The sequence below is a fragment of the Argopecten irradians genome, chromosome 8, assembly GCF_041381155.1.
Source record: "Argopecten irradians isolate NY chromosome 8, Ai_NY, whole genome shotgun sequence".
Lineage (NCBI taxonomy): Eukaryota > Metazoa > Mollusca > Bivalvia > Pectinida > Pectinidae > Argopecten > Argopecten irradians.
Genome location: NC_091141.1, coordinates 26,662,946 through 26,690,296, shown reverse-complemented (window position 1 = coordinate 26,690,296; position 27,351 = coordinate 26,662,946). Strand labels below are relative to the sequence as shown.

Sequence of the window (27,351 nt, the reverse complement as noted above, 5' to 3'; positions counted from 1 at the left end):
CTTAAATCCGTGTCTTAATGAAGACCGTCTGATGTTTATTTTGTTTCAAGAAATTGGAGTCGGGGCAATTTCTGGTCCTGAACCATTTTAAAGTAAAGTAAGTGGTTATTAAAGTAAGTAAGGGGACGGAATTGATATCAATCTATCTAATTAACACAAAAAGAAAACAAAACAACTTTGTGATTGTTTTTCCCTGTTTCATCCCTAAAGGCCTCATTGTAGCGGTAATGGACCACGGTCACTTCAGGTTAAAACTACTATACTCTCAAAAGAAAAAGATAAGCGCCTCACTGAAGACGACCAAACAAGAGTTAAAGACCCTCAGGGTAAGGCATTTTGTTTACTAGGTGTTGTTTATAGTCAATTTGTAGTCGTTAGTAAATTTTATATCAACGCATATCGCGACTTGTTGATTTCGGCTGGGAGGTCTCTGTTCAAGTGAAATAGTATGATACAGATATTTGACTCGCGATGTAAAGGAAAAATAGTCAGATGTAAGGCCGGTAATTCAATAATTTATTATAGTTAAATTATACAATTTGTTTAACATTGGATTTTTTTGATAGTTCAATTTAGAACTATTTAAAGACTAGAGATTGAGAAAGAATCTAACTTTACACAAAATATTAAAACTAAAACAACTAGAATGTAGGCTTAGGTCTAGAACAGTCCCTTGTCGAAGGATTGACGAATTCTCATTTAGAATTATAGTATGATTAACTATTCTTATTTGACACAATTATTTACGAGCGAAATTTAATTTCCAACTCGCAATGGAAGTGGTAGCCAATATATGTATATTGTATACAAATATGTATATCTTATACCCTTTCCACGCCAAAATCAGGCCACTTACAATATGCCCGGCGGTCACTGGATAATTATCCAGCTGAAGGGTCAGTCCCTTTTATCTAAACGTTAAAACCAGCTGACGTATCACTACATTCAATCTCGTGACGGTATTGTAGTGTCACATGATTGAAATCTCGACCTGGGGTGGACAATCAAGGACCGCGGTCTTAAAATATGCGAGTTTACCTATGGTCAGTTTAAAGGTTTGGTAATATATTGACAATATAATGACGATAAAAACGAAATAAACTTTTTGTGTGAAATGTGGTATCTACCCACTTCATCAAATGAATAATGTATCCATCATGTGTAGCTCTATAAGTATGCGCTCCTCACTGGTTTCTCTCGACCCTACTATACCTTATTTCCATATCTTTCAATTCGGGTATGACCCCCGTTGTCTACAAATTTGACCGGGTGGGGTGTGTTTCTTGGTGTCTTCGGCAGCTTGCTTCGGTGAGGTAGTACTATAAAAGAGTAAGCGTTTTACTATTACAAGGAAACACAACACTAATATGCCACAGCCTCCCAAAATATATCGGTACACATTACACCTATGGGAGATCGTCCTTACATGATCCTGGCTGTTAATAGGACGTTTCTCTAATAAACCAAGCCAATCGTGGATAATCCTTATTCCGTCTTTGTAGATTTGGGGTCGATCCTTATTGTGACATCTTAAGATTCGTGAATGATCCTTTTTGTTAAGGGTAGGTTTGTAGATAATCCCCTTATAACCCTTATCTGAAAATTATGGATAATCCTTATTTCGGTCCCTGTACTAGTAATACATAGTCGATTCTTATTTTGTTGTGTGTAGGTTTGGGGTGATCCTTATTTTGTAGTGTGTAGGTTTGGGGTGGTCCTTATTTTGTAGTGTGTAGGTTTGGGGTGGTCCTTATTTTGTTGTGTGTGGGTTTGGGGTGGTCCTTATTTTGTTGTGTGTGGGTTTGGGGTGGTCCTTATTTTGTTGTGTGTAGATTTGGGGTGATCCTTATTTTGTTGTGTGTGGGTTTGGGGTGGTCCTTATTTTGTTGTGTGGGGTTTGGGTGGTCCTTATTTTGTTGTGTGTAGATTTGGGTGATCCTTATTTTGTTGTGTGTAGATTTTATCCTTTTTTGTTGTGTGGTTTGGGTGGTCCTTATTTTGGTGTGGTGATCCTTATTTTGTTGTGTGTAGATTTGGGGTGATCCTTATTTTGTTGTGTGTGGGTTTGGGGTGGTCCTTATTTTGTTGTGTGTGGGTTTGGGATGGTCCTTATTTTGTTGTGTGTAGATTTGGGGTGATCCTTATTTTGTTGTGTGTAGATTTGGGGTGATCCTTATTTTGTTGTGTGTAGATTTGGGGTGATCCTTATTTTGTTGTGTGTAGATTTGGGGTGATCCTTATTTTGTAGTGTGTAGGTTTGGGGTGGTCCTTATTTTGTTGTGTGTAGGTTTGGGGTGATCCTTATTTTGTTGTGTGTAGATTTGGGGTGATCCTTATTTTGTAGTGTGTAGGTTTGGGGTGGTCGTTATTTTGTTGTGTGTGGGTTTGGGGTGATCCTTATTTTGTTGTGTGTGGGTTTGGGGTGGTCCTTATTTTGTTGTGTGTAGGTTTGGGGTGGTCCTTATTTTGTTGTGTGTAGGTTTGGGGTGGTCCTTATTTTGTTGTGTGTAGATTTGGGGTGATCCTTATTTTGTTGTGTGTAGATTTGGGGTGATCCTTATTTTGTTGTGTGTAGATTTGGGGTGATCCTTATTTTGTTGTGTGTAGGTTTGGGGTGATCCTTATTTTGTTGTGTGAAGGTTTGGGGTGATCCTTATTTTGTTGTGTGAAGGTTTGGGGTGATCCTTATTTTGTTGTGTGTAGATTTGGGGTGATCCTTATTTTGTTGTGTGTAGATTTGGGGTGATCCTTATTTTGTTGTGTGTAGATTTGGGGTGATCCTTATTTTGTTGTGTGTAGATTTGGGGTGATCCTTATTTTATTGTGTGTAGGTTTGGGGTGATCCTTATTTTGTTGTGTGTAGATTTGGGGTGATCCTTATTTTGTTGTGTGTAGGTTTGGGGTGATCCTTATTTTGTTGTGTGTAGATTTGGGGTGATCCTTATTTTGTTGTGTGTAGGTTTGGGGTGATCCTTATTTTGTTGTGTGTAGATTTGGGGTGATCCTTATTTTGTTGTGTGTGTAGATTTGGGGTGATCCTTATTTTGTTGTGTGTAGATTTGGGGTGATCCTTATTTTGTTGTGTGTAGGTTTGGGGTGATCCTTATTTTGTTGTGTGAAGGTTTGGGGTGATCCTTATTTTGTTGTGTGAAGGTTTGGGGTGATCCTTATTTTGTTGTGTGTAGATTTGGGGTGATCCTTATTTTGTTGTGTGTAGATTTGGGGTGATCCTTATTTTGTTGTGTGTAGATTTGGGGTGATCCTTATTTTGTTGTGTGTAGATTTGGGGTGATCCTTATTTTGTTGTGTGTAGATTTGGGGTGATCCTTATTTTGTTGTGTGTAGATTTGGGGTGATCCTTATTTTGTTGTGTGTAGATTTGGGGTGATCCTTATTTTGTTGTGTGTAGATTTGGGGTGATCCTTATTTTGTTGTGTGTAGATTTGGGGTGATCCTTATTTTGTTGTGTGTAGATTTGGGGTGATCCTTATTTTGTTGTGTGTAGATTTGGGGTGATCCTTATTTTGTTGTGTGTAGATTTGGGGTGATCCTTATTTTATTGTGTGTAGATTTGGGGTGATCCTTATTTTGTTGTATGTAGGTTTAGGGTGATCCTTATTTTATTGTGTGGAGGTTTGGTGTGATCCTTTTTTTGTTATGTGTATTTTCGGGGACGTTCCTTATTCTTGTATTTGTATATTTTCTCCTTTTACACATCCTCGTTATTCCAGTGGTTTCTATCACTGTCAATATATATCTCTTGAATGTGTCATAGCAAAATCAAAGGCTCAGGGAAAGATGGTTTGGTTTTTGGTCCTTTGATGTACAACAAAAGAAGTGAACAACGGTACACTGTGGTTGATCGTATGGCTGCGAAGTTTGGTGTCGCTGATCATGACTATGAAATCTATAAGGAAGTCTCTGTAAGCCTGTGATTGGCCAGATTGTTTTCTCCTGAACTGCTTATCAGTTTTGTTGTATGTCAAATTTCAGAGGCGGACATGACGCTTATCGATGACTCACGTTAAAAAATCTCCCGCATGGTTTGATTTGTTTTGTCATCAGACTATCCAACACCAGATATTACAGATAAATAATTCATACATATGTTATACCTAATTTGGGGTGTCTTTATATTATTCTATGAGACCCATAAACATTTTCTTGCTTTTAAATGACACTCGTATCAACACAGTGTGTCTTGCTTTATTTTACTATAAACATATTATTAAAAACTCTCAACATAACATTTAATAATTGTACAGGTTGGTATGGAGAACGTCCGTAAGTTGTGTTCGGAGGCAGGCATCCCGGAATGGAAACTCCAACAATGTCTGGGTAATGTATTAAACCTTGTCTCTTAATGTCCAGCAATGTCTGAAAAACGAATAAAGTGCCAGTCGGTTTGGGTGAATTCAATTTTATGTTTGAGCAGTGTATCGCATAAAAATTGTAAGTGTATCAACTAATTCAAACTTGAAAGCAAGTATCGGGTATTTTGATGTACATAAAATGATTTGTCAATCTAAGTCCTGGACTCCTGGTTAGAAAATTTGCCGAGATTTCAATACAAAATGATAGAGTGAAACCATAAAATGATGTTTTTATTTCCCAGATGTTGAAAATAACAACCATAATTCGTCCAAACCACACACATCGCTGGCTTTTCTCAGTTCCAAGTCTCCACTGAAGCGCCCAGGAAGTGAAACAAAACCGGAAGTTAATGGCGGCCGGAAGTCCTCGACATCGTCTAAAGACGAAGACATTAAGGCAGGAGATCAATCTGGTGTTATACTATATAACATAGAGGAATCCAACGAATCTACAGGCCTCATGGGCCCGATTGAAAAATCCTCTTCTCCATGATAGAGTCTTTACTGCCATGTCATGGTCCTCGCTTCCTCGATACTCGTTACTATCACTGATATTATGTTCACCCCTAGAATATATCGTAGCAAAACTGAAGGCTCTGCGTACAACAAAATGAAGAGGTAGTTTGGTGTTTTGATGTACATCAAAAGTATCGACATCGCTCTCTGTAATCTTCAAACGAGGCCATGCAGGCAAGTGATTATTCAGTTTGTTTTTTCTCCTTTTGTTATGACATATTGCATGGGTAAATATAACGATAGTGATAGCAATCCCTTGACTATCGAGGATGATTTGATTAAAGTCTCACATGGAGTAAGATAGGACATGATCATCAGGGATCATCCTCGATACTACAGTGGTTACTAACACTGCCGTTATACATAGTCCATTGGTGGATATAACGACACTGGTAGTAAACCCTGGAATATCGAGGACATTGAGTTATCTACTAGTCCAACATGAAATACAGGACTTTTGACCATGTCAAAACCTGAAAATAAAAGAAGTCATATTTAAATAATAATATATTAAGACCAGCCATTTATATTCTAGCATACAAAATAAGTCTCGAGTGTTGAAATATTACAAATAAAAGTCGATTCCTTCAGTGGCACAGCATCAAACAATCGATTTTATTTCGATTGACCTCGGAAATATTTAGATGTCGGTTGCAATTTTGGCGGAACTTTTTTAAACATGAAATATAAAGCTATATATCTGTTTTACTAATGGTTTAATAAAATGTCGTCTGTATAAAAATATCAAGATGATTGGTTGATTTATCAATAGGAACATCCACGCGTTTGTGTAGGATGATAGGTTCGCACTGAACTTTCAAAGGGATGGATATGATGGAGGATACATGTACCAAATAAACACAATTCTGTAATTTTTGAGTCTGACTTGTCTTTGTCATTAACAATTGTTGTCTTTGTAATTTTTTCAGATCATTTTTGGAAGAGAAAAGCAGCATTTAGTTACATGTAGTTAATTTATAGTCCTGCTGAAGTTCCCTGCATGTAGCTATATATAGGACGTAGGAATTGTACCTGCTGCTCCTATTTCAAAAGGCTACTAAATTTAGGATATTATCTTTTCTCTTCTTCCAAACTTACTTGCTTCTCCCTAACGTCTCGCGAAGATTAGCAATCGAGACAAATAATGAAGATATGATTTCACAAAATGACTTAGATCGCGAAAACAGCCAATTGCACGCGAAAAGAAGTAGGGTTACAGTATTTTATATCTAATTAGGAATATAAAATGTAGCAAGAGAATCCAGTGAGAGTCGTCGTTGAATGATCTAGACTAGTCAAATACAAGATAGATCGTCTTCCTCTCTCCTCCTCTGCTTCTTTCCCTCCCTCTTTCTTTGAAACTTAGATACATGCGGGGAAAATGCATCAATAGTCTACATTTCGGCAAAAACAAACGTCACTGGTCTAAATCATATTTGGTTGTCTCCCAGTCTTTAAATCGGTCTTTAAACAGACGACCAAGATTATATACAAATGGAATTTGAAGAATCAAAAAAGTCTACTCGACCGTAGTGTTGCTTTCTGGTCGATCCCAAAAACGGAATGCCCACCACAAGAGATCAAATCAAAGTCACACGCAACTTTCGGAAAAAAATCCGAAGTGTCCCACCCTCGGCAATTCATTAATTACCTCGGGATGTTATCCCCCACAGGAATTAGTTACAGTTTATATATGGACACAAGATCTAGTGTTCATATAGTTTTAGGGGTCTATATTAGATATTTTTTTTTTAGTAAAATCATGTTCTACATAGCACTATACACCAGAGTAGTAATATATAGAATATGAGTTTTAGAGTTTTGTCGATTTTTTTAATCTAGACCACTAAAACTCTAACAAAAATTGTCTATGGACACTCCGAAGGGTTCATACTGATATAAACTGTAACTCATTCTAAGATCCCTGTGATATCCGCTAGCCAGTGATTTTTTTTAATGTTTTTGTAGATACATGTAGTATAATACAAACAGATTAACGATATATGTAAATGTTGTCATAGTAATTAAAACTACAAGGACTTGGCTTCGGTTACTGTCGTCAAAGTTAATCCATAAAGTTTTATGTCAAATGATAAGTATTCGATAGTGTCTTTATGTCTAAGGCGAAGAATTAATTTATTTCGGATCAGGTTTCAGATATAGTTGTTAAAGGTTTTGATAAACAAATATATGGCGATGATAATATTTAATAGTAAGAATATCTAACATGACACCCGACACATGGTCTAATTATAAAATCCCAATTATGTATTGTCATTCTCTTTTATATTCCCGCTTTATGGTAAAGTTCTCACAGAGCATCTAAACATCAGTTTATTCCAAAACGAAAATACTGCTTGAGGAAACACACCATAAAAGATTTCATATGTTTTTTATCGTCTAGCCGATGTCATTTTGAATAAATCTAGAAAACGTTATGGCCGTGATAAGGCGCCAGGATAACCTGTATCAGAAGCCGGGATAAGGCGCCAGGATAACCTGTATCAGGAGCCGGGATAAGGCGCCAGGATAACCTGTATCAGAAGCCGGGATAAGGCGCCAGGATAACCTGTATTAAGAAGCTGAACAAGGCGCCGGAACGGCCTGTATCAGGAGCTTGGATAAGGCGCCGGAATAACCTGTGTCAGAAATAGGGATAAGGTGCCTGGATAACCTGTGTGAGGAGTCTGGATAGGGCGCCAGGATAACCTGTACAGGAGCTGAGATAAGGCGCCAGGATAACCTGTATCAGGAGCCGGAATAAGGCGCGAGGATAACCTGTATCAGGAAGCTGAACAAGGCGCCTTGATAACCTGTAACATGAGCCGGAATAAGGCGCCGGGATAACATGTATCAGGAAGCTGAACAAGGCGCCAGGATAACCTGTGTCAGGAAGCTGAACAAGGCGCATGGATAACCTGTATCAGGAGCCGGAATAAGGCGCCAGGATAATCTGTATCGGGAAGCTGAACAAGGCGCCTTGATAACCTGTAACATGAGCCGGAATAAGGCGCCGGGATAACCTGTAACAGGAAGCTGAACAAGGCGCCACGATAACCTGTATCAAGAGCCAGAATAAGGCGCCGGGATAACCTGTATCAGGAAGCTGAACAAGGCGCCGGGATAACCTGTGTCAGGAATAGGGATAAGGCGTCTGGATAACCTTTGTCAGGAGTCGGGATAAGGCGCCAGGTTATCTCGTTTGGGATTCCTAATCGTATATCTATACAATTAAGTGGGTCTGATGTGTACGGTTTACCCATAATCGAGTCGGTTCGCAAAACTACATGAGAGTTGCTAATTGTTTCTTTCATAGAAAGAACAACTTTTCATACATCATCGTGCATCTAAAAGATAAACGGTAAGGTACACTACTGTGAGAGCGATTGTAGTACATGCAGTTGTAGACAAACGTTACGCGTGGGCTCGGGTTCGGACTATAACACGTAAAGCACCACAATGCGTAATGGTGGAGAACGATAATCATTGATCACGTGGTGGACAATATTACGGACAGGTCATAGTAATACCAACTACAACTTTCATTAGAACAGATATATTTCCTAATTAAATCGAAACTTCGATGTGCTATTTGACTAAATTATCAAAGGACAAAGGTATACGGACACTTGTACAATTATGTTCATATAGTCTACACATTTATATGATCCGTCAATGTCGTCAACTTTCATAGTAAAAGGTTTTAACATACATACATGTGGTTATTCTATACCATCATGCAAATTAGCCATTTTACTATTTTCAATCAGAAATTAAAAGTCGGAAATGCGCATTCTCGATATTCCAGGGGTTATTATCACTGTCGTTATATCCATGTGTTTGTGATAACTCCTGGAGTGTCGATGATGGAAATGCATATTTTTTAAATTACCAATACATAGATTGTTTTTTACCTTTGGAAAATTATTGAACGATATCATATCAGAATACCAATATCTTCTTTGTGTGCGCATAAAAGAGTAGATATAAAAACCTAGTCACATACAAGGGTCTCTCTGTCCTATAGTTTATTTGTACAAGGGCAATGGAGGAGTTTCCAATATCTCTTATATATGTTTCTGTCATAATATTATATCTGTGCTTTTCCGCTACATTTTTATTCAAGTCAGGGATCCCGAGATAGATTATTTAAATTGGAACTTTGCAGAAGCATTGCTTTTAATTTATGTGTTTCTCATGTGTTGTAGTGCATTGACACCCATATATTATGTATGGAGCTATACAGTAAATGTGTGGAAGCAGGATACTCATTCTTGCTCTACAAACAGTGGGCCCAGTTTCATGAATACTCTTTAACTTTAAAGATGCTCCACCGCCGTTAGAGTACAGGCGTTTGGCTCTAAAGACATTTTTTTTCTCTCTTTAAGGATTAACATGAATAATTTGTTTTATGTTATGGAGATAAACACAAAAATCTGAGTGTACTCTAAATAAACCGCGAAGCGGTTTATGATGAAAGTACACTCAGATTTTTGTGTTATATCTCCATAACGTAAAAAATCTATTCAAATTAATCATTATAATTCAATTTGCTAAAGATTATCTCTTCAATATTCAAAATTAATTTTGGGACTCTTTTAAAATTGTTTATGAAATCATTACGCCGTCATCTCAGCCAATCAGAAGCAACGTTACAAACGGTGACGCCATTTTTTCCTTTATGGGCTGATAAAGTAAATTTTTAAGCCCATGAAAATGCTCGTAATAAGCAAAATTGAATTATATATATGTATGTAATCTGTGCATAACTGATGTATAATCGTGCTTATATATGTCTAATTAACACAAAATAATATAAAATAATTTACATTGTATTTTCCTTTTGGTGCATACACAAGCCATACTTACTATAATTTCATATATATATAGTGTCATGTCGGAACGCAATTAATTATTCTTAATATTTTTATCTTGAATAAAAACAAGCTGCTCAAATTTTTCAATGGTGGTAATGGTGTAAAGTAAGTAACTTTTGTAACTGAAGGAAAATACTTATTTATCTGCTGCTGTTTTTGATCGAGAAAAATTACCTTTCGTTGGCGGTGGAGTTCCCTAAGGAAAGCACTACAGAAGTTAAGGACAACACCTGAAGTGAAGGAGCTTTCCTTAAAATCTGTAATGCTTTTCATGGAAAACATTAAGATCAGGAATTCCTTAAAGTTAAGGGGTGTTCGTGAAATTGGACACATAGCTGTAAACCCTCAGAACTCAGGGAAGAGTTATTTCCTGGAGAGGGTCCCGGGAATACGTAACTGTGATGACAACTAGAGCTCAATATACCGCTGGGTTAGAGAGTTCTTCATTTTAGTTACATAAATTCCATGTCATGTTATATTACCTACATATACTTGCAAAATCCTCTTTAACAGTATAGAAACTCCGTTTTACCTTACCAAGAACAAATAAAAAGCTTGTGTTAAAATCCCGTTTTATCGCTGCGTAAATACAGGTATGACGCTGAGACAACTGCTTTGATTGCGAACAAAGATGTTTGCTTTCATTTGTTTTGGTTAAGTATCCCAGACGGACTGACATTTGAACCCGTCAATTCAGTGAACCAAAGATTATATAATGAATGTCATTAAGGTCATTCATCGTCCGCATATACTGGTTGAAAACCTGCCGTAAACAAACTAGAGTATCCATATCAACACCGTCACAGGTATGTAGATATAAACGAGGAAGTGAAGCGTAAATAAGGGTCCGGTAATTTCGTCGCATTCAATTTAAGATTTTTATACAGAGGGCCTGCTCGGCCGACGGATACACTACACCCGGCGTGCACGGCGATACACAGGAAACTCCTCCCGGGGAAACTTTCACAGAGGATTTTTATCTCTGAATTCAAAAGCTCTTAAAGAAATCTTGGAAACGGAGAAATATCCATTTTGTTTTAAGGATTTCCTAAACTTCAAAGTAAGTATTTAGAATTCTTTGTTCACTCAAGGATTTATAAGTGAGAAATCCTTGGTGGACTGCAACGTTAATTTCGGAAATAATTGAAACTTTTCTAATAATCGGGATCAAAGAGTGACGGGGAAAATCTTTTAAAAAGCAATGTTAAAATCACGATAAAATGATTTATTTTCATTTGACAAAATCTAGGATTTCTAAAATATTCTTATTGTTTGTTTTAATTTGGAAGACATCTACTCAAAATGCAGCGAATGAGCTATGTAATCATTTTTTATCAACTGGGCGCTATTAGCATATAGGTATGGCGTATTCTTTTGTCTAATTTTGTTTTATGTGGTATCGAGTTGAACATGTTGTGTCCGCGTGATGTACTATTCTACAGGATGGAAGTTGATACATGTGATAAACTAGGACTGCGTCAGTGTAAGTTGGAGCTGGAGCTGAGGAGGGGGGGGGGGGGGGTTGCTACCCGTAATTAGGGATAAGTTTATCACCTCTGTAGCCCTTTTTATTCTGTGGTATTTCCATAGCGGTGTGATGTGACAAAAATCAGATATTGTTTTGGCACTATATGACGTGCCCCTTGCACAGAGCGTCGCTTGACTAATATTACATGCGCATTAGCATATGGTTGGTCGGGGTCTACTCCATCCCAAGTACCCATACTGGGGAAAAAGAGCTCACACGTAATTTCAGTGTGTCTTTATGCTTACAGTTTTTCCCCTTTCCATTAAAAACAGCGCAGATAAGGAGCAATGATGACACAACATTAAATTATCATCCAGTTGGTTTCATGGATACTTCTTTAATTACGCATTCAAGATTGTACAAATAATATTCTAAATGTCATGTGATTTTCAAAATATAACATTTCAACCAAAAGTTTTCGGTAACTTACGGTTAATATTTTATAGAAGATAAACGATTCCCCTGTCTGTTGTGTACATTTTCTGATGATACGCGAGCCGTGTTTTGGCCAATCTTGTGCTTCCCAACAACTGCCTTTGACCACGAATTTTTACCTGGTATAAATCCGGCTTCAAGTTATGCTAGATTTTCACATAAGATGTATAATATACAGTAAGATTTTTTACGAGGGGATTTGCCGGGACATATAGACCTGACATGCCACTTCGTCTGAAGTTACCCGTGGCGTTATGGCTGATTGAAAACATTGATATGCAGTGACGATGCACTTTATTGTCGTATTTGTGGGATTTTATCTTTCAAAATATGCAACTCTCCTATTTTGTCATTTAATTCCATACATACATTTTACGTGGATTACATACATTCTCACTGTCATGTACGTGCGCATATCCGTCTTATAATGGATACAGGCAAACTCCGTCGCTAGTAGTTCAAATGAATTTAGCTTCTTTAGAGTTTCCAATTAACTACTTTTATTCACTCTCATACACAGTGTGTACAACATGAGGTCAGCCATTACACATACAGGTGTAACATAAAAATATCTGTATATCAAGACAGGTGTTACAAAGTAGTGAACATGTTCAATATACGTATTTATTATGTTATTCTGTAGATCTACATTAGTAATTAACAACCTTCTTTGTACATTTCAATTTTCAAGATGGTGACAAAGAAAGAAGACACCATTAATTTATGTAAAATGTATGGAGACCGTAAAAGTTAACAGACACACCGATAGACAGTACTAGGGCAGGGCTTTATATTGACAATGCACGCCAAAAGGCATAAATGGCAATGTCCAAATACAACAATTCATTCTCAAACTACTTCCTCCAAATTATTAACATATTCCACTACAAATATCAAAAATCATTAATTCTCGAGTTAGAAGAAGTCTTTTCCCAAAGCCGTAACAGGAAAGGACGTTTACGCATGCCCGCTCAAAAACTTTCAACTTCCGGGGTCATAGTAAATTATGTCACGGCAACACCGATCCGGAATTAACCAAAAATTCAATACCTAAATAGCCAATTATCTGTCCCATTTACAAATTGATTTATTCCTTATAGAATCAATCTAAGAGATTTACTAATAATGATTTGTAAAACAGACTAACTTCTTGATGAAAAGACAAAGAAAACTTCGGTAACTTTGCTATCTTTAAGGATTAACTTGAATATATTTTTTATTTTATGGAGATATAACACAAAAAATGAGTGTACTCTAAATAACCGCGAATTATAATTCAATTTATTAAAGATAATCTCTTCAATATTCAAAATTCATTTTGGGACTCTTTTGTCTATGAAATCATTACGCCATCATCTGAGCCAATCAGAAGCAACGTTACAAACGGCGACGCTATTTTTTCCTTAATGGGCAGATAAAGTAACATTTTAATCCAATGAAAATGTTCGTAACAAGCAAAATTTAATTATTAGTTAGTAAGTCTGAACGTATTTCTTTGGTATCTGGAACCTGCATGTAATACATTTTATCACCAATATCGTTATAAAATTATTGTCAAATTGATAGATTTTATAGTTTACCATGCTTATAAACTGATCGCTTAATATCTTATCAGTTTTTTTTTTTATTTTAGAATAATTCTGTTTATTGAACAGATGGAGATGTCACCATATTCAGATATTGACATCGTCCGCCATTTTAACTTCAATAAGGCAAACGGCGAGATGCGTGTTGTTGATTAGTCAAACATGGTCACAGGTCATTGAGTTTGATATCATTTACGCAATTTACTCCTCTGTTCTAGATTTCTTGTGTAAAGCTTAAAGATGCTGCGCTGCTGACAAATATTATTTTTCTCTATCAAAAATAGAAGCAGACGAATAAGTATTTTTCTTACGTTACAAAAGTTATTTACTTTACACCATTACCACCTTTGACAAGTTTGAGTTTCTTATAAAAAATGTTCAAAATAATTACTTACATCCCGAAAAAATTCCGTTGTACTCTGTCATATATGGAAGGAAGTACTGATTACGCACCAAAAGCAAAATAAATAATTTTATAATCTTTTTTTTTTTGGTGTTAATTAGACATATATATATATACATGATTAAACCCCAATCATTTTTCAAATGATTAGTATCGTTTATGCTCTGTCGGCGGTGGAGCATCTTTAACATTTTACTAACTACTAGGGTCATTTAAAGACACGCCAAGTTTTGATGGAGAAGAAAAGCTGGAGAACCCATAGAAAAAAACACCGATCAACTGTCAGTACATTTAGTGTATGCATAAGGACGCGTCGAAAGATACTGGTGACACTTCGCGAAATATGGAATATTAAATACTAAACGAACTGGCATGACTCACATGTTTCAAATATGTGACCACCTGATACTGTAGATATAAGGAAAAAATCATTTAAGAAAACTAGATTTTTGACGCCATACCGTCATTTCTTGTTGTTCCATGTTACATTTCGGTTTCACAATTACGTAAAAAGTAATTTCGTGTATATTCTTTTGATTTTGCGCTAAAACTGCTAAAATTCGCCCATCTGATATATCTCATTTCGTAAATATTACCCTCCAGTTGCGAAGTAAAATGTTAAATACAAACTTTACAGTAATCGTGACAAATAATGGCACTAATCCGACATATTGTACATGTGAACTAGGTGGCCTTTGCCTAGGGTAGTACATAAAACCTTATTGGCTGATTTTTAATGGGAGCCCCTTCTAAATGGGCCCGACTGAGAATTACGAGTATGGATGTTTTTCCATTAAGTAGATACCGTAGTGTGCCTAAATATAAAACCGTACCTGGAGCAATAAACGAGTATTATTGTCCTATAGTGTTCGTAAAAATAGCTTTAAATAATGAGTTTAGACTTGAGGGTATATAAATTTACTCCATTTTAGTACTATTTATATATTAGTCGTATTTTCTATTTATTTTATATGAAAGGAACAATTCAGTGAGACTTATTATGTTACCTATCTACAAAGCAAGCTATGGTAAAAATGTAAATGTTCTACATTACATAGACTGAAATTTAACGGTCAAATCAGTGATTTCACAATTTTACCAAGTTCCGAAGGAGCTACGATTAGTCTCTCTTCGCGAACTCTGCCGCTTTCAGCATGTTTGATATAACGGTTACATTAATACTCAATGAATACATGTGCAGGGACATGATAAAAGTACAAATACCAGCTTGGTGCTTTCAGATTTCAAAGCATTAACTATATCAGTCTTGACACGACGTGTTTTCATAATTGTAAGATAGTGCGGGGGGCCCCCCCCCCCCCCCCCCCAAGAAAAAAATATCAACCAACAAAACCGGCCCTCAACCCATAAAAGTTTGATCCCGTCCTACATACTGAACAACTAAGACGATCCTGTTTGTACCTCTCATATAATTGATATCCGCAATGCAACGGAGAGTTTTCAGAAACCTGAATTTCTGTAAAACAAGACTATGAGTGAAGAAGTCACTAGTATTGAAGTATCCTAACATTCTATCGTCTTTTTATATACAGACGAAGGCCTTTAATGCGCTGAAGGCAAGTTTAAAAGTCTGATAGAACGACAATGACAACGACGATAAAGCAACGCAATAATTCGGACTACGTGAGACGACGGACAAGTTCTACAGTGATGAATTGATCGCATTATCCAATGAAGAAATTAAATGGAATTCCGCGATATTCTTAACAGGCTTGTTTTGAAAGCGGGTCAAGTAGTGCCGTAATTATGTCTGGACATTGCCTCTGTTCTCACATAGGTAATAACTTCGTAATAGGTGAAAGTGAATCGTTGTGAATGAGTAAAGCATTACGTCCCCGGGGGCACACATTTGATCACATGACGGAATCCTAGCTCGTTATGTCGTGTTAAGTAACTGACAACATCTACAGAACAGACAATCTGGCCCAAACAATGTAACGAATACATAAGTGCTGATTTTACCCCAAGTAATCTACAATGTTAATCAGATATGTCCGGCAGGAAAATACCCACTATAAAAACAAAGCTAAAAACCTCCACAAAACCTCATCACAAAGAAAAAGAGTGCCCCAGCCGGAGTTTTGTTTTTGCAAGCGTGCTAAGGTTTCTTAATTATACGAGATTTTATACGAAATCTGTGGGAATGACAGTTGGTCATACATATACATTTGGACCAGGTAATTAGACCACACTAAGTTGTTTTGACGCCTTGCTACAAAATAAACACTTGGCAGTAATAACTTACCGTAAAAATACGCACGTGTAAAAGTTGGACCTCAATTCCGATCGAAGAAGGGTGTAGTCTGATTTCGAATTTCCAAAATATTTGTCGAATGATTATGACCGCAGGCCTATGGAGCGTATAACTCTTGTGTATGTTCACACTTCAAAGTGTGACGGCTGTTTCTAATTCCAAAATTGCTAAGTGCTTAATTTCGGAATTGCGATGTGTGACGGTTGCGTCTAATTTAGAATTGGAAGTGTGACGCTTTGTTCATAATTCAGAATTGTGAAGTGTGATGGTTGTATCTAATTTTGGAAATAAAAAGTGTGAAGATTGTCTCTTTTCCAGAACTACGAAGTGTGACTGTTGCGTCTATTTCAGAATGTGATGTTTGACTGCTGTGATTTCAGAACTATTTAAGAATTGAGTGACTGTTTGGTCTCGTTTTTGAACACGAAGTATGTGTCTGTTTGGTTTAGTTTTGAAAGTATGAAGTGCTTTTCTTATATAATATTATACATTTGTTTTTATACAAATGCCATTACGGTTTTGAGTTCACGACAGAGAAATATTGGAAATTGCGTAAAACTGTTGATTTTAAGTAGCATTTGAACAAGTTCAATTCTAATGAATGTCTTATTTTGTTTTGGTGTTAAAGCATCCAAGCAGAAGAGCAAATCAATCATGTTTTGGAAAAGAAAGCGACCAGAGAGGGGATTGAAGGTGAGCTTAAAAATACACATAAAGGGATTGGTCAATATACCAAACTTGTGTATAAACCCAATTGTGTTATGTATACATACCAAATATCAGTTCAAAAATCAATAATAAATAGTCATCAATATAAACATTCCCCGCAAACATTTAATCTTTAATAACCCTAATATACCATGTAACACTATTCTATACTCATTTTTTTTCATTATACAGTATGCCCCGGATATCGTTTATTCTAACTTTTCGTTATCACGCGTTTTCTTCTTACATTAGTAATAAACATGTACAAATAGGATAACATTATACAATTTACAGGGTGTCCCATAAATCAGGTTACACTTTCAAAATGTTATTACTTATGACATAGATGAGCAACAAAAAAGACATTTTGGTATATGAAAACATGCAATTAAACGTTTTATTGTATGCATGATATAAAATAATAATTTGAGATTCTGCTGAAAACCACTGACGTCATAATGACGTCATCACTTTTAAGATATTGGCACGTCAAGAGGACATTACTATTCTATTATGGCCCTTTTAAGAGGGAACTGTTCTCCTATAGTGTTGTCTGGCGAGGTATAGTCCCCGAGTCGAAGACTCGGGGACTTATACCTCGCCAGACAACACTATAGGAGAACTGTTCCCGAGGGAAAGGGCCATAATAGATTTAGTACGTCACATGACATTCATTATGACGTCATGTATTTGGTCGCGTGCTCATTCCCGGGGGACTATACTTTGGTATAGTTCCTGTAGTCAGGTATAGTCTCCCGTAGTCAAGAAGGACAGGGAACTGTCGCAAAATAGACCATGGCTGTTATCCAATCGCATTTCTAGTAATTATCATGTGATGTACTAAACAGGCATTGTAAATTGTTTAATACTTTGTAAAACAGTCTTATTGGTCATGTAATGCCACAGTTCTTAACAACTCAAATCTTTTCTGTGTGAGTATTGCCAGAAGCACAGAAAATAATCACCAACACCAGAAAATATTGTCCAATGCATTAATTAGGCATTATAAAATGAGAACAAATCTTTAATGCTACTGTTCAAAGGTAATTCAAATATCAAGGATAACGTCTTTTTGACCTCATTTTTCAAAAATATGTCTTTTTGTGAAAATCGTTGCTAAGATTACCTAGATTTGTTTGTTCAGCTGCTTGTTAATCAAAATATGAAATGTATGATTGCAGGCTTTTTGGATATGAAATCCTGGTGCTTTACATGCTGTATGAAAGAAAATATTGAACTTTGAAAGAGTAACATAATTTATGGGACACCCTGTACTTCCTTACTTTCAACTTTATCGATAAAATATATAATCACTTTATCCATATACACTTCGAATAACACTATTATTACTACATGTGAACCGATTTTTTTTTTACTATTTATCAATTATTGACCGAAATAAAGGATCTTAATGTTTATGATATATATGTAGTTTATTTAACAAATATCTAGAGGATTATCGGATATGAATGTTATTGATAAGAAGAATAATGACCGAAGGACGGCGCCCTGAAGAACTCATCGTGAACAAGAAATGGTTTGAATATTTTCAGGCCTTAGCTGAGGGCGGGCTAGCCTTTGCCAGAACGTATTCTAACATTTTGGCCCAGACTGAAGAAAAGTTAGATCATGCCATCAGCAGGGAGAACAGGAAACCTAAATCAACTATTGGGAAGTACGTAAACAATAACTTATTATAAATTTAAATGGCCAGAATAAATCGATAAAAAGAAATATACATTTGCATTTTTGCTTTAGGCCCGAATGTTTACTTCAACTTATAACAAAACAAGTTGATCTTTGCCTTTAAAATTGCGACTGTTTGACCCCAGACAATTTCCACCATAGTACAGTGTATTCAGATGACATTTGCATGGAGAAGGATATAATTAAATGGGAATATACGCTGAAACCATTGAACTTTACACTCGTTTGTTGTATAACTTTGTTTTATTCATTTGTTATTTGTTTTGATTTTTCAGTTTTTTGTTTTTGTTTTTTTTTTTAAATCATTTTTTGTTGTTTCTTTTTATAGGGTTCGGATGAAAGGAGAGCAAGTCCTCCACAGTAAACAAGTTTTACTCTGTATTGTTTTTCTCAATATCCTGGACTGTATTCTAGTACTAGGGGAGCTAATTCTCGACATCTACATCCTTAAAGGTAAGTTACCTATGCAGTCAGAAGTTAGGCTTATATATTAAATCCACTTGGGTTATATTTCGCTATCCATGCTTTACAAGTTAACATTTTCTCGACCAGCCACACGATTGACATGCATTTAAACAAAGCCATATAATGTCCATAAATATGTAAATAAAACATTAAACAAATATCTTCTTGAAAGTCACGGTTTTTTCGATACTTACCAGGTACGTTGAATACCGTGATGGACACGCTGAAACAAAGGTACCAATAATTTAAGTCACCCATCGGCTGTATTTTAGGTGATAGTCCGCCATTTTGTATAGCCTCTCCGGTAAGTGTGTCATATCAATAATCATTAGCGGCGATCAATGAAAAAATGATTTCCAGGAACCCAGAGAACTTACTTCGTTCGAACAACACCTGGATTTGTCAGATCAGCTCGTTTATACTACATAATTGAATACGACTATTGGTTCATATTATAAGTGGACACGACTGTGAGATATAGACAGGGCATTCTTACAAGACTATACGTAGCTTCATTATGATTGTCTGGGTTCCGTGAACTTGATCTTTTTGTTTTTACACTGATGACCGTGAAAGATGATTAATATGACACCCTTATCGGCGGGCCGATAGAAAATGATGAACTTTCCGTTTAAAATACACCCGATTAACGTTCCGTGCGTTCCTTTAGTGGGTTGGTGGCAGTTGTACCGGTGCAAATCTGATGTGTCTGTAAACGAACGCACTGTGTCAGTCGAACCGAACCTGACTTGGATCCAAGATGGCGGACACGTTGTTTTTCATTTGTCATCGTAATAGATTTATTCTCGTTGAAATTTGATTTATCATGCTTTTAAATACATTTTGGAAACTTAAGGTATTGTTTTTATATCCCTAATGTTGTTAGATAGACATAAAATTTGAATTCGAAGCGTATCATTCATATGAGTGTCGTCATATTAGAAAAATCCAAACGCGTTCCATTGGGCGGTACAACTGGCACGAACCCACAAATGGAACCCACGGATAGATTGGTACCCTTGCAGATGTAAGGCAGTTTGTCCACTTTATTATTAGGTGAACAACCTCCCGTGCCAGGGCAGGCGTGTTAGTAGGTTATAAAAAAGTCTCGGTTTTCTCAAAATTGAATCATGTTTGGTTTTTAAATAATAATATTTTTTCGTTATAACAAAAAAAAAAATTGAAATACATTCCCCAGCCGTTTACATATACAATTGTATGCATATTTGTAGCAAGTCTATAATATATATGCGTCCTGAGTTGGTTTTTGTATACATTATAAATGTACCCAAACAGCCCTCAGAATAATAAACCTGACGGTATACCCAGACAATAGCACGTGGTCCTATATATAGCCAGCTGTAAAGGGTTACGTTATAAGACCTACTGTCTCACCATCACACATTTTTACGGGTATCACGTGTCAACGGTTATATAGACCAACCTCTATAATAAAATGATTGAAAACACACATACTTTGTACTTTGAAATTTAAGCCACATGACGTCAAAGCCACGAATTTATTTCTGTTGTCACGGAATTGAAAATAACCTTATCGCGTTTCTGAATTCAATGCACCGCACGTTTAGGTTAAAAAATAATTCAGGTATCAACATTTTATTTATTATTAACAACACATCATGAATGTCATTAACAGCAATCTCGCCATTATTATCTGCGCAATGGCAGTTTTTGTAATCATAAACTGTGGAAAGTGGTAGATGGAATAATGTAGAATATTAAAATACTATTTGTTCTTATTGTGATACCAATAGCATCGCTGGTGATTTTCATTATTTATCAAAATGCCCATTTACGAAAAACTTTTGAAATAAAGTTATATACGTGAATTAATAGATAATGTTAAGGGATAAACATATTTTAAAATTTATACAGCGACGGACTCTACAAAATATTAAAAGAATTAAAGAAAGTTTGGTTAAAAAATGTGTTATAATTTTTCTTCCTTATATCATGTATTTATATTCTGATAAATGCTTTGCAACTCTGTAGTAATAAGCCATTGACGTCGTTACGCATATGAAAATAATTGACTTATTACACGAGGTCATGGGGTCGCGAGATTTCAAAGCTGGTGATTTCGCGACCTTGCATTCTCAACTTTGCGAGGTAGTCCCAACTAGCCACAAATAGTGTAATGGTCCAGTTGGCAATTACAAATCATTATGTAGAAAGCTTGTTAATTCATTCAAGCGATTCGTTACAGGTGTGCTAGAGAAAGCGGAGAAAAATGAGCTGAATTTTATTATCAACATGAAACAGATATACCCAGACTATCTCGCTCCTTTGGAAAACACTGATGTGAAAGAACTTTATAGAGCCATATTAGATGCTGACGTCCAATGGGGTCAAGGGTCACACCATCAACATGGAACAACCCATAACCCCGGAAATCTGACTACTACAGGATTAAACGGTATTTCTGCCGAAACAACTACAACATCGTACAACACTACATTTATGGACACAACTACAACATCCCAGAACACCACGTCGGTAAGACGTAAGAGGGCATCAGGAACCGGAACTCCCAGCAACGCGCTAACAATCCATGGCAACGGTACAGATCACCACGACGACCACGACCACGCGCACACGATAGAAGAAGACCTCGCGCACGGATTCCATAAAGCTAGTATAGCCATACTGGCAGTTTTAGTTGTTGAGGTTGGCGTTTTTCATTTTTCTGTCACGAATTGGAAGTACTTTGAACAAATATATTATACGCCGTCTGCAAGATGTAAACAAAATTGATGAACACATAGATGTTTGTGTGTTTATTTTCTCGTTTCCCATTAACTACAGTGTTTATTTTATAAACATATATAGATATTTCGTCTCTGAGAAGAACTTTTCTAAATATAGGTATTCAATTGGATTATTATATTTCGGTTTGTTTAGAATTACTATTTAATATAATTCTTCACACAAATAATTCTTCAACTCATTTTCTTTCAGACATTTCTGAAGGTTTTCTTTCTAGGTAAAGAATTATTGGAAAGGAAGTTAGAGGTGAGTAAATATCTAAACGTCAAGCTCGATAAACAATAAGAAGTAAGAATACAAATAGTGTTTTAATTGTAATCGTGTTCTAGTTCTTCATTTTTTACGATGAAGTAAAACAAAGTAGTAAACATAGTTTAGTTATATAACCACAAGATAAGAATAGCGCATTTACCTTTGTTTTAGTTGCACTATCTCTATTCTAACCTAACCAAATTTGCATCTTCGTAAGGCAAAGAAGTATTTAGCATAATGCTAGAAAAATTCTTTGCCCGTCCTATTGAGTGTATATTTCACGGTTTCATCTCCTAACACTTCATATCGATCAATCTTGTTACAGTTGCCAGGTACTGTCGATGGTTTTTATCCGGGTACTCCGGCTTTCCTTCGCCATCAAACCTGACACTTACATGACACTGGCTGTTAATAAGACGTTAAACTAATACCCCCTCTCTTGTTACAGATGTTTGACGGATTCGTGGTCATCGCCTCGTTTATAGTGGACATTGTCTTCCTAAAAGGGATGAGTGGCATGCATGTCCGTGAGATGGTGGTCATTCTGGCCTTCCTTGTGCCATGGAGGGTTATTCGAGTTGTCAACAGTAAGTTAAAATTCTTTTTCAATATTTCAAGGGTGTGTGACACTGTCGTCATGTATACCCCCTGGACTATGCCATAATGAATATAAATGCAGTTCAGGAGAAAAAAACCCGCACTGATCAACCACATTACAGAGTCAATGACGCCCACTTCGAAGCCGCCCAAACTACATGTTCATCTGTTGTTTCACACAAAGTCTTGTCATATTCTAGGGGCGGATATATCGACAGTGATATCAAACCCTGAACTATCGAGGATAGGTTAGCGCTGTGAAGAATAATTCGTCTTGAAGCTAAATCGAAATTTAAGGAACTCAATAGAGTGTCCGATCAAATTATGTATTAGTTTAATGTGCATAATACATGTTTATCATAACTAATCCTATAGTTAACAATTTCTCACTGTGATCTTCTCAGGATATCGCACCGACCGTAACTTCGACATTGAAATATCCTTTTTGTGGATATCGACGTGGGTATGGATATAAGCCGTCCGAAAGTTTGGCGTACCTGTTACAATTGTTTCCCTTCGTCACTTGTGTTTCTGTGAATTTATATATTTCATTACACGTAATGGTGTTTCACCCTTATAATAGTCATAAAGTGGTTGAATGGGCAACATTACTTAATACCTATGACCTTTGTAAATCTATTTTAGGCCTGGTTGTGGCGGTCATCGACCACGAACATTTCCGAATGAAGTTGCTGTACAAACAAAAGAAGGCTGTGTCCAATGACCTGAAAAAGGCCAAGGCCGAAAACAAATCTTTGACGGTAAAGTTCAAATCTGCACTTAACTCCTCATTTTTCGTCAAGGTTTTGATGGACGACATACAAACTTGACTCCAAATCGAATGACAATTTTAACCAAAACCCGATTTTTCATAAAACCAATTATATAACTATTTGATGTACATATAATGCTGTGTAGAGATGCTTACATGTTTTAAGTTCCGCTATGTTTTTTTGTTGTATTATTTAAAATTTATTTTGTCCCCCACATTTTTCTTAGTGATATAGTTTATATCCTAGGTTGGTGAATTTATAAACTTGTGATAAAGGAGAAGAAATCGCTTTCAAAGATTGAGAAAGTTTGCGTGATACACCATAAACGAGGACTATACAATGTAGTTGTTATTACTTTGCCCTTTTATATGGTCGCCAATGCAATGTGGTACATGGCAGCAGCAATGCATACTAGTCGTCTTATTTCTATCAGAGTTTGAATACTGTCAATTTCAAAACCGCTCAAACTCCTCAGATCCGTCGTGGGCAAAATAGAATGCGAGTTTCACGTAAAAGAATATTACTTTATATACGTGTTTATATGTTTTTCGTAAGCAAACATTTGTGCACGCGACCATACATATACAGTCCATACTATCATTTGTTTCTATTTTCGTACAGAACGGTTTAGAGATCGTGAAGAAGCTGGCCGTTGGTGCTGGTTTGTCCGAAGAGGACATCGACAAACGTCTTGGTAAGTATTTTATCATTGTTAAGTTATAATAGTTATGATAAGACTTTCCACTATTCTCATTCGCTGATACATTTTATAAACACTTTTATTGACGTCACAACCGTATTGATATTGCGCTAGTTAACTTAACTAACAAAATTAATTGCCCAAACGTTGAGTTCTTCAGGGTGGCGTTCTATAACTATCGCTCTTCTTATTAATTATCATTAACATAAGCCTTTGCCAAAGGAACTATATATCTAATATACATGAAGTAAGAACCTATGATTCTGTTTATACCACTCTAGTAAAATAAAGAAAAATGACTTCGGGCTGCACCCGCTGTGATTATTTTCTATTAGGGTGGTAAAACACCAAATGAACCTCAACAGAGATCAATAATTGATAAATATAACTATGTATTTAGAAAGTTTTTTTGTGTGGTGGGATAGGGGACCTAATTTAATTGATGTATGGGTCATGGAGGGTCGTTGTGGTTTCTAGAGTTTGAACACAATGCTGTCCAATTATATATATAAATTTGCTTCATTGACGTATGTGTATATTTTGCTAAATGAGTTGCATTTTCAATAAGATATGTGGTGTCAACAGCGAAATGAATTTGTCACATTGACTTTACCATGTTATTTACAGCTATCGTCAACATTAGCGCTGGTGGCAATAAGAAGAAGAAAGGATCGTCCATGTCTAGTTTCCAAAGCGTACTAGGAGGGAACAAGAAAAAGACAACATCAGTCTCCAGTGAGCACAAGGTTTCCATACCGTCCATACAGGAAAGTGTAGTCAACCAGGCCTTTACTAACCCAGAGGATGATACCAAGACTTAACCACAAGGTCTATCACAACCCATTTTGTATATATTGGTCTATCATGCGGCATTGTTTGTTTCTACAACCTACATATGCGTATCTGTCGTTTGTTTTCAAATTACTAATACTGTAAAGGTACTAAAGATGTTTTATTTAGTTTTAATTGAGCGCTTTTCGCATTATCTTTGAAACGCTAATTCATGTACAACTCAAACGTTTTTAAAAGGGTATTTCTGGCATTGAACAATTGAATTGCGCTAATTTATGAGCCCTAATTTACAGGTTTTTGTATTTGTGCTAAAATGTGACCGTAGTAAAATAAGTACATTTACAGTAGTAAAATAAGTCTAAAAAATAAATGTTCATACACAAATGTAATTGTTTATGCAATTTCTTCATGTAATTATGTGATGTATAATATGTTGATTGCATGCTCATTTTATAAAAAAAATCTGTACATTGTATAGATATAAAATTTAATTTGAAGTTGGGTGGTTACACAAATAGAACAGTTTATGATGTATCATCATAAATCAATAATAGAATTCAACAAAACTTTTCATTACAATCTTAATAAGGAACAATACAGGAGTGGATGTGATGGAAAATTGAAATTGTGAGAACTGACGGAAGTCACTGACGGAAGTAGTTAATAAGATGAGAGCTAAAATTGTTATAGCTTGAGCGGTTGAGGGGTACAATGAGTGGTTGCTATGAAGATATGGAATTGTTATAGAGAGACGTGGTTGCTACGAAGAAAATGAAATGGTCATAGACTGTCTCTTAAGAGTGAAAATGAGATGACACAAGCAAAACGAGTTATCTCCCGTTGGTTATGTTTTTGAGAATGTCTTCTGCTAGGTTTCCGTGAAGGGTACAGATGAGTGAAATATTTCAATATAAACAAGTGTAAATAATTAGTTCAGTTTTTGTACATACATATAACATGTACAGCCTAATCGCAACTTCTCGGAGAAATTACATTTCCGAAGATTGCCGGAAATTTCCCCGAGATGTTGCGATTGATATACAGCCAAGGCCACTTAGTTGCATTGGAATTTTGATTCTTTTGAAATGAAAGAGCACATGTCTTTGTTGTATTCTTGGGCTACGTTGAAATATGAATTTTGTAATATACATGAGAGATACATTGTATGATGAAATATATCGACTTCCTATCTATATCCAATATGTAGTTGCCAGCTTTTTCAATATCCCTTGATTCAATGAATCTTGAATATTGAAATATTGAAATTTGTTTAGATGAATTATATAGGTCAAAATGCTATATATAGCTATTTGTCTTCCCTCTAAAACGATCAATATTGTGTCATGTTTGTTTCATTTATTATTATTTTTATTATTCCAATTTATTCCTGCAAATTGAATAATTTGCATTGAAATCCTCAAATGACAAGAAAAACATCATAGTTTTGTATGTAGGAAAGTGAAGGCTAAAATATGTATTTCTAAATGTCATTTTATATTGTTGTAACGTACACATGGTACAATTGATCAATATACATTATCTAATTTGTGATCTAATTTTGAAGCTTACGTTTACTATAAGATACTTTGAATTTTATTATTATTTCAGTTACTGATTTTACTTAGTTTATTGATAATTAAACAAACAACACCCTGCATAATAATAAAGATATTATTCCACGCTTAAACTGGTGATAAGTACTATGTACGCATGTTGCCTTAATATATCACTCCTTAATTAGGTGCACTCGAACAGAACTACATTGATCAAAACATAAAAGATAGACAATACTGTTGCCAACTATCGTATTTCTGTTACTAGTAAAGGTAGGCAAAATATGAGAACATATGTACATTTCACGAAAAAAAAAGTCCAACAAGTTGGGAACAAACAATGTACATGAAATTCTATCGCCAAATTTCATGACCTAATGTTAAATAGTGCTCATTGCAGGTACATATACTACTAGCATTTGTTTGACCGGATATGACTTAAAACTTGCACACTGATTCCTTTTTCGGCATGCTTATGGCAGTGCTAGTTGTAAATTTTATCATACAGATATGTCGAATTACGATTCAACAATTATACTCAAGTTTAGCAATGAGGTACATATATATACTCTTTTGATCAATTTGATTCTGTTAAACTGCACCAAAGAAGTGCTATATAGACGTTCAAATATCGCTAGTTCAAACGGGGATACTACCTAAATGACTCATAATTGTATAATCAAATGTTTTAACTACTTGTATTTGTAATTTTCCTATATTTTTCATATGATTATAAATAAAATAGAATCTTTATTTTTTTATAAAGATATCACATTTTTGACTGGATGTTATTATTTTTAATACTAAATAACATGACTGTTATGACTTAAGGTGTAGTTTAGACAACGTCTACTGCTCTACCATCTACTACTGCGGTATAGTTACCTTTTCCTTTTCTTCATTACTTAACGCCATTTGATTTACCAGTTTAAGGTGTGAAACAAAGGTCAAATAAGAAATTTTGATAAATCTGAAAGTTCTTTTTTTGTTTTCTTATTTCATCAATTCTAAAAATTCAAATAGC

General features: G+C 35.7%; 2 protein-coding genes across 2 annotated transcripts in view; both read left to right on the top strand.

The window, feature by feature from the left end:
• Nucleotides 1–5,768, top strand: part of LOC138330001 (uncharacterized) — a 32,073-nt gene extending 26,305 nt beyond the window's left edge. Inside the window, exons 8-10 of the mRNA XM_069277333.1 lie at nt 211–326; nt 4,266–4,338; nt 4,616–5,768. Of these exons, the coding sequence (XP_069133434.1) occupies nt 211–326; nt 4,266–4,338; nt 4,616–4,866 (440 nt within the window). The 3' untranslated portion in view covers nt 4,867–5,768. The remainder of the gene's footprint in view (nt 1–210; nt 327–4,265; nt 4,339–4,615) is intronic.
• Nucleotides 5,769–10,629: 4,861 nt separating this feature from the next.
• LOC138330000 (uncharacterized) lies at nt 10,630–27,101 on the top strand. Its single transcript, XM_069277331.1, has 10 exons — nt 10,630–10,826; nt 16,622–16,686; nt 18,255–18,376; nt 18,737–18,861; nt 21,101–21,561; nt 21,853–21,906; nt 22,361–22,499; nt 23,155–23,270; nt 23,904–23,976; nt 24,610–27,101. Exons 2-10 carry the CDS (start codon nt 16,648–16,650, stop codon nt 24,801–24,803), a joined length of 1,323 nt encoding a protein of 440 aa, XP_069133432.1. The 5' UTR covers nt 10,630–10,826; nt 16,622–16,647; the 3' UTR covers nt 24,804–27,101.
• Nucleotides 27,102–27,351: the final 250 nt, after the last annotated feature.

Coding starts and splice junctions, on each gene's coding strand:
- LOC138330000 (XM_069277331.1), top strand. CDS start 16,648: ATGTTTTGGAAAAGAAAGCGACCAGAGAGGGGATTGAAG. Junction 18,377..18,736: donor CCTAAATCAACTATTGGGAA/GTACGTAAACAA, acceptor TTCTTTTTATAG/GGTTCGGATGAAAGGAGAGC. Junction 22,500..23,154: donor GGTTATTCGAGTTGTCAACA/GTAAGTTAAAAT, acceptor AATCTATTTTAG/GCCTGGTTGTGGCGGTCATC.